Source organism: Cyprinodon variegatus, unplaced genomic scaffold (genome assembly GCF_000732505.1).
Source record: "Cyprinodon variegatus isolate N-32 unplaced genomic scaffold, C_variegatus-1.0 Scaffold472, whole genome shotgun sequence".
Lineage (NCBI taxonomy): Eukaryota > Metazoa > Chordata > Actinopteri > Cyprinodontiformes > Cyprinodontidae > Cyprinodon > Cyprinodon variegatus.
The window spans coordinates 163,924-172,214 of record NW_015150925.1 but is presented as its reverse complement, the minus strand read 5'-3'; the positions used below and the strand labels follow the sequence as shown (position 1 = coordinate 172,214).

Sequence of the window (8,291 nt, the reverse complement as noted above, 5' to 3'; positions counted from 1 at the left end):
AGGAACCAAAGGTCCTGCAGCAGGAACCAAAGGTCCTGCTTCAGGAACCAAAGGTTCTGCAGCAGGAACCAAAGGTCCTGCTCCAGGAACCAAAGGTTCTGCAGCAGGAACCAAAGGTCCTGCAGCAGGAACCAAAGGTTCTGCAGCAGGTGGAGAGCCAGGCTGAAGCTGGACCGACTCTGCCTCGGTTTTTTATGAGGAGGCGGGATCTCTGAGCTCAATGCTGCATCCAATGATTGATTGATCTTTATCCTGAATTAATAAACATTATTTCAGTCGCTCTTAAAGTCTGATTTAACTTCATCTGTGCTGCGGACGTCGGTCCTTCCTGATGAACGATCTGCAGCTGCAGGGTTAGAAAGGTCTGGTCTGCAGCAGCTGGACTCACCTGCAGGTGAAACACCTGAACCTCACGGCTCACTGATGGACCAATCAGCTCCTGAGCTGCTTTGCTGGATGATTGGTTGCAGAAACACCAGATTCATGCAGTGAATGAAGCTTCTCCCATCAGTCACACCGAGCCCAGCAGGCTGAATCTGACCGCCGTCCAATCACGTTACAGCTTTGATTGACGTGGCCTCGGGTGGGAATGGGAAAAGCTTCCAGTCTAAAGCGTCTCACTGGGAGAGGATCGGACTGGTTCCCAGCAGAGAAGGTCCTGCTGGGTTCTGATCTTCCTCCAGTCAGAACCACATCCATCCATCCTTTCACACAGTCACTGAATCCAAACCAGCTACCAGACCCTGAGCACTGATTGGACACAGCTGATTGGACACAGCTGATTGGACACAGCCCATTGGACAGCTGGCTGCTTGGCCAGCGAGCTGATTGGCCAGCGGGCCGCTTAGATCTGATTGGACGCATCCTGACCATCAGTAGCTGGTTTGGTTTCAGAGGAAACCTCAGCAGCTCCTGGAGTCTCTGGCTGAATCCCAAACCGCCTCCTAACCACTACCCATCAGTCTGACCTCCAGTCAGGTCTCACCTGTGGAAGGATAGAGGGGGGGGGGCTATAAACCAGAATGGGACAGAAAAGGAAAGTAGTCGTTGCTATGGCGACACAGCGACGCCCCCATGTGCGTGGCTGGAGCTCCGCGGCGCAGGGTGACATAACCTCAAACATCTTTCTTCATAAATTAAATCTATCCGGTTAAATCAAACCTTTCATTTGGGATCAATGGCGACTTGTGATTTTCACTAGTTCACTAGTTCACCGTTACACCTGCTGCCAGATTCCAGAGCGCCGCTGCAGCTACCAGATCTGCTTCCTGTCAGTGACGTCACGCTGCAGGATCGGCTAACGTTCCCACATGATGTAAAACACAGTGGTTGCCCAGACGACGATAACATCACGCAGCGTCCGTGTGGCGAGTCGGGAGCATCTGGAGCGTTAGCGTGTTTAATAACAGACTGTGATATAAAGAGCTGGGTAGCGCTGTGGCTAGCTGTTGCTAACAGGTTAGCCTCTTTTAGCTCGCTCAGTTAGCCACATTAAGCTACTTTTAACTTTGTTTCAACAATAACCGTTTTCTACGGGTAGAATAACTGTTTAGTCTAAAATCTCTATGAAAGTTTCATTTTTCCTCCTCTGATCTCAGATCTTAATAAAATAAACTCAGACTTTTAGTCTCCTTGTTAAACAGCAGAACTCTGATTGTTTTCTACTTTCAGCTAATCTAGATCATCAATGAAACGTAAAATAAAAGCAAATAAAGGGAATAATATGTTGAGACTCCAGAGAAGATCTGATCCTTAACAAACGGGTAACTAGTTTGTCCGAGTGGTGTTGCCGTATGATGACGTGATAGGAAGGGGCAGGGCCCCGAGCAGATCCGGTAGCTACAGCGGCACTGATTAAGGGCTCCGCCCACTATGTGGTTTGGTACGGCCCTTGATGAGGCGGACCCTCAGCAGGGACCCAGGGTTGGTGTTTAGGGGCCAGTTTGGGATCCAGCCTTCTTCTCTCAGCTTGATGTTCCTCCTGTGGCCACCAGGGGGCGCAGGGAAACCGGAGCAGAGCTGAGAGAAGCTAACGAGCGCTGAGGACCAGAGCAGGAGGGTTCCAGGTTTCACAGACCGAGGCGCCTTTAAAGATCTGCACTGAACCCCTGGAAGCCCCCGATGACAGCATTCAGCCTCCACTGCCCCCCCACCCCGTGCAGCCCCTGCCCAGTACTCACCCTGCCACAGTCCCTCCCTGTGTCTGTACTCACCCGGCCCCCATACTGCAGCATGGGCGCAGGGAGGACACGCCCCGTCACCTCCGTCATGTCGTTGTGAACGACGATGCCGAACTCCTTCAGGTAGGGGTCCGGGCCCCCGACCATGCTGTTGCTTTTGACCTGAGGAAGAGGAGGCGGGTTAAATCTGGCCGAGCTCAGCTGGGCGGCGCCTGGGGGGGGGGCCTCACCAGGCGGCTGATCTCCTCCTGCCTGTCGGGGGCTGAGCGAGCCGTAGCTTTGATCATGGTGGACGTCTGGTTGTCTGTGAGCTTCTTGATGCAGCGCTGACCCGCCACGATGTTACAGACCTTCAGAACAGGAAGCAGAACTTACTGACCCGCCGGACCGGCTGGGGGGGGCGGAGACTACGTGGCGTTTTCTCACCTCCAGAGGAAGGTAGGTGTGCTTCTGTTCCTGTCCCACCTGCAGGCAGGGCAGGTGGGGGTACTTGAGCTGCAGGCTGTACTTCTGTTTGAAGTACTGCGCCACGGTGCACTCCATGGCCTGGCCGTTCTCCAGCTGCAGCGGGAACCTGAGGGCGAAACAGCCACGCTGACGGGCCATGAACGGCAAAGGCAGGATGGAGCAGGGCGGCGCTTACGTTTGGTGGCTGGCCGGTCGGCGCGTCACGTTGCAAACGCGGTACTTCCTCTTCATCTGCCCGCAGTGGGTGACCTCCACCTTCAGACCTGTTCAGAGCGGCGACAGCGGATCAGGAACCTCATCCAGACGGAGCGACGAGCACGCCGCTCGGTTCTGATGCTACGCTCAGCGTCCCTGACCGGGTCCGCTACACAAACACAATCTGATTCCTCTCCATTTCTGAGCAGCTTTAGATGTTTCCCAGTAAACCAGCAGAAGCTTCAGCTGGACGATAAGAAGAAAACCTAACAGAAGCGTATATCTGGGCTTTAATCGCCACAGAACCGATTGTCCCAGTTCCTCTGAGATCCTCATGGCCTCTTAGAGACATAGAAAGACCATCTAAGCTTCCACAGTCACTTCATTAAAGGTTTCACACGATAATAAGCAATAACATCAAGGTTTGAAAACAGCATTTCAGTTAGAAGTGGCAGAGGACACCTAGTGGCAGAAAGTGGTAGTGCCACTGGCCACTTATTGGCTTTATGAAGAATAGAAGGTAGTTTAATAGAAATAACATCACAACATTATCTGCTTAGAGGTTATATAGCTACTATCAACAAATCATTTGACAAAAACTGGCAAGAAAAAAAAATAACTAAATGAAAAAAATAAGTTGTTTGCCGATAAACATCAAGAAAAAATTAACAAAAAAACGGCAAGGAGAATAAATAAAAAATAAAATAAGTTATTTAATGAAAACCGGCCTCTGCAGCCCCAAAAACAGCATCAGTAAAGCTGGGAGTCGCTCAGGCGGGCAGCTGGCAGGACAGACGGACTGTCACCATGGTGACCGATGGTGGCCACTTATTGGCAGATAAACTACTTTGTTCCATCAAGTAAATGTGACATTATAAAAGTTTTAATACAGGTTATTAAGCAATAACATCACAATATAAAAAAAATCTGCTTAGAGGAACTAATAATAAGTTATTTACCGAAAAACGGAGAGAAAAATAAAGTTTAGTTGATGCGGGAGAAGCTGACCTGCAGAGTCTAAAACACGCTTCATTCTGCAGCCGATTCATGTTTAGGTCAGGGGTCACCAACCTTTTTAAGGCTGAGGGCCCCTTCAAGGGTACGGAGTCATAGGAAGGGCTACCAACGCTGACCCAGGCACAGCAAGGGTCAAGGGTCACCTAAACTTCATTATACATTATAAACATTTTTATGTTTCCTTTAAGTTCTAATTGTATTTTAGACATTGTCATTTTGAACGGATTTATAAATTATTAAAAAAGGAGAGAAACAGAATAGAAGAACATTTCAAACTTAGCCCACTGGTGAATTGTTCTTTTCTTAGCAGTCTGAGGGCCCCCCATGTGGTCCATGAGGGGCCCCTTGGTGCCCGCGGGAACCACGTTGGTGACCCCTGGTTTAGGTGCTGCTGCCGTTTGCAGCAAGTCTTACAATTTAGCACCTTTTGTTCGACGTCCTCTAAAACCGAGATAAACTACGATGTTTTTGCCGTTTTCAGGCAGATTTTCCAGTCAGGCGAGAATTTTTTGGGTTTTCTGACCTGCAGCCTCTCAGCTACTGATGGAAAACGGGACGAGTCCATTGGATCAGACAGGAGCAGCGATGCTGCCTGATGTTCTCGCTCACCTGTGACCCTCTGCCTGACCTTATAGAGGCGCCGAGGCCCGGTTCCCTGACCCAGTGGACCCAGTTCTACCAGTAACCCTGATCCTGGCTCCTCACCTCGTATCTCCTTGGTGAACTTGACCCTCTGCGAGTCCGTGAGCGGCTTGGTCTGCTCGTTGATGTTCTGGATGTCCAGCACCTCGCACATGAACTCGATGACGGGCTGGGCGCGGTAAAAAGCGGTGGCCGACACTGTGGGAGGAGCAGAGACGTTAGCGAGCCCAGAACCAGAACCGCCACAGTCCTGGTCCCTGAACCAACAACCCGCACCGTGGCGGTCCACGGGTTGGATCAGCTTACCGTCGATGTTGAGCATCATGTTCCACATGGCGGGTCGGACGGACTGGTGGAAGCCGAACCACACCTCCCTGCCTCCACCCAGGGGGTGGTAGTAGCCCTCAGGAGGAGAGAAGAAGGAGCGTCCCACAGGAGTGTACCTGGGAGGGAAACACGGGCCGTCAGAACATCTGGACACGAGGAGACCTTCAATGGAAGCCTGGGAGCCGTCACGCCATTGGCGACTGGAGCGCCGCTCCGTCCGTTTTGTGTCTGACGTAGACGACTCGTCCAGGTCTGACTAGTTATGGCGGAAAGACAGAATTCATCTACATCTGATGGTGGAGAACCCAGAGGGCTGCTAACCTTCCCTCACGGGAGCCGGGACTCCCCCCGGACTCTCGGGGGCCACACTGGACTCTCGGGGGCCACCCTGGACTCTCGGGGGCCACCCTGGACTCTCGGGGGCCACCCTGGACTCTCGGGGGCCACCCTGGACTCTCGGGGCGTTCTGGCTGAGAACCTTGGACGATGAAGTTTCCTCTTCTGACGACGAGCAGAACGCAGCATGAAAGTAGAAGAATCTGTGGTTCTGCTGCCGATGTTCTCCTCCTCCCCCTCAGAACCACAAACCAACCCAGCATGGGGACCAGCTGGCTCCATGAGGTCGGTTCTCCTCTGGACCAGAACCAGAACCATCTGATCACAGTTAGGTTCTGGAACCTAGGAGGTCAGAATCCAGTCCTGGAGGTCCGGATCAAACCACCAGGTCCTTAGCAGAAGCAGACTGGACCAGGGAGAGCGGCGCCATCTGGTGGTTCCACAGAACCAGCAGGAACCCAGACAGTCCTGCTGTGATCAGGAGCCCTGGACTAAACCTGGATGCTGGACTTTCCTTCTTTATAACAGGAGGTGCTAACTAGCTTAGCCACATTAGCGCTTCTTCGCCGTTTGGGACAAAAAATACCAGAACTTCTGAGGTTCCAGGTCTAAATTCGCCCACCTGAGACCCAGGAGGTCCAGGTCTTTATTCGCCCTGAACCCTGGCAGCGGTTCTGGACGTTCAGTGGGACGGTCAGAGTAAAAGCTGGCGGGTTTTGCGGCTCGTTTGGACCCAGCTTACCTCATGGAGGGCAGGTGGCGCGTGATGACGTCCAGAGCCTGAACAGAATCCTCCGGAACCTCGTTCAGGTGACCCGACAGAGCTTCCAGCAGCATCTGCAGACTGACCACAGACACCCACTGCAGCGACACCTTGAAGGTCTGATCCTTCCCCTCTCCTGGCAGTGTCACCTCCAGGTCCACCTGAGCAGAGACCCGGCAGAACGTTAAGAACTCAGCAGAACCAGAACCAGAGTCCAGGGACCAGAAACCCACCCGGTCCCGTCCGATAGGCAGCGGATGGGCCGTGTACATGTTCCTCTTCCCGTCGTAGCCCGGCTGCCGGTCTCCAAAGATCTGCATCTTGAAGTGCCGCACCATGGTGTCCACCACCTCCCTGGAAGACAGACGGACCATCAGAACCGAGCCGTTCAGACCCGGCCCCCCCCGCTCCTCCCACACCCACCTGTTGACCCGGCGGGGCCGTTTCTCCGGCTTGATCTCGATGTCGTAGTGATAGACGTCAATCTTGGGGATCTGCACCTGGAAGTGGTTGGCGAGGAGCCGGATGGGTTTCCCCACCGTGCCGAGGCCGGGACGCCGCGGAGGCTGGAAGAGAGAGGCGGGGGCAGGCGGGCCTGGAGGGGCAGAACAGAACAGTCAGCGCAGGCCCGGTTCTGACCCGGACGCTCAGCGAGAAGCTCCAGAAACGGGGAGCAGGAAGTCATGTGGCTGAGGAAAGCTAACGGGTTCTGTTCTGTCCTGGTTCTGTCCGGGTTCTGTCCGGTTCCAGTCAGGGTTCTGTCATGGTTCCAGTCTGGTTCCAGTCCGGGTTCTGTCCGGTTCCAGTCCGGTTCTTCCCTGTGAAGCTGAAACATTCAGAAAGTTCTGGATTATCTGGATCGGTGCTGATCGATGAGCAAACAGACAGAACCAGAAAAACCCAAACGGACAGAAAACCGCTCCAGATGAAAAACTCTTCTGGTTCTGAAAACCAGCTTTAATGTCATCGGATCGGAACCAGAACCAGAACCAGAACCAGACCGTCAGGAACAACCCCCCCCCCAGCAGGGCCATATGGAGGGATGAGCGTCCCTCACTCTGCTAAGTTGACGCTCCAGTTAGCACAGACAATCAGACCCCCCCGCCCCCCACAGCTAACGAGCCGGACCCCCGATTCCAGCCGCCGTGTCCTGCTGGCCTGGTTACCCATGGCAACCCATCCCTTCTGTTGCTCCGCCCAGAACCAGGACGCCACGGTGGACGTTCAGCACCAACGACCTTCTTCCTCCTCAAACAGGAAGCAGGGATCAGCTAAGCCCTAAAGAACGGACCGGGCCGAACCAGAACCCAGAGCAGAATGGGGGGGACTCCCCTTCGCCGTTCCCTCTGACCTCTGACCTTCTAAACACGTCAGAAACGTTTGCTTCTTTCTTTCCTGAGGCTCAACAACCAAAGGTTTGCTTCCAGGACTTGTGGGCGGGTCTAAAGGGGGCATCAGGTCGTCATGCATCTGCCTTCAGCTTAGGCCCCGCCCCCTGCTGGCATAAAAACAGCAAAGTTGCCGTCATTCATATTTAGGACCTTTTCAGACTCATCTAGCTACTTTTTTTTTTTCTCCCCCATAGAAAGCGACCAATCTATAGACTTTCGCCGTCATGTTGATGACATCATAGATCGCTTCCGAGCTTAGCGTCTGTAGCTAACGGTTAGAGAGCGAGCTCCTCCATCCGACGCTGCAGCCTCAGATCATTCATTTAGAATCTAGAGTTTTTAATTTGAAAAACATCTTCAAACGTTTCCTTATCGTCACATTTGGATTCAGTCAAACCAACAACAACCTGCTGCTGGATGCATTGATTGGAGGCGGTGGTTCCTCCGGCTGAGGGAGCACCCAGGAAGAGGTGCTGATCTAGTTCAACCTTCACTGATTAAACGCTGAGGAAAACTGAGCCTTTTGAGAAAACCTGGATCAGAACGACTTCAACTGGAAAAGATTTAGTTAAAAACGCAGAAACATGATTTGCTGTCGTGAGCGACTCAGACGGCAGACAGAGTTTCACACAAACTCAGAAATCCAGCAGATCTGAGGTAGAGCGGAGCTCCTGACGTTCCCATTATGCTTCCCTACAGGTGGAAAAGATCCAGCAGAGTTAAACTAAAGCGTTTCCTGAACTGATCAACCCTGAAACTCCCGACTGTAGAAGCCAGAGCTGCCAGGAAGCAAAGCTGAGCCGCTTCATCTTCCCCGTTAGTAAAGAATAGAGGAATAGAGGGAGAATGCTTCACCTGGAGATGAAATCAGTCAATTTATTAAAGAAAGGAAACGGCTAATAGATCCGCTTCTCTTTCAGGATCTGAGCGCCTCTGGGCGCACTGATGTCTGGGACGGCGACCCCGGGAGGG

At 52.8% G+C, this 8,291-nt stretch overlaps 1 protein-coding gene across 1 annotated transcript in view; it reads right to left on the bottom strand.

The window, feature by feature from the left end:
• The window catches only part of ago4 (argonaute 4, RISC catalytic component), a 17,069-nt gene that overhangs the window by 5,758 nt on the left and 3,020 nt on the right, over positions 1-8,291 (bottom strand). The window contains exons 2-10 of the mRNA XM_015389788.1: positions 6,352-6,523; positions 6,162-6,282; positions 5,908-6,089; positions 4,809-4,945; positions 4,566-4,700; positions 2,824-2,911; positions 2,607-2,754; positions 2,411-2,530; positions 2,127-2,342 (exon numbers count right to left, since the gene is read on the bottom strand). Coding sequence (XP_015245274.1) covers positions 2,127-2,342; positions 2,411-2,530; positions 2,607-2,754; positions 2,824-2,911; positions 4,566-4,700; positions 4,809-4,945; positions 5,908-6,089; positions 6,162-6,282; positions 6,352-6,523 — 1,319 coding nt within the window. The remainder of the gene's footprint in view (positions 1-2,126; positions 2,343-2,410; positions 2,531-2,606; positions 2,755-2,823; positions 2,912-4,565; positions 4,701-4,808; positions 4,946-5,907; positions 6,090-6,161; positions 6,283-6,351; positions 6,524-8,291) is intronic.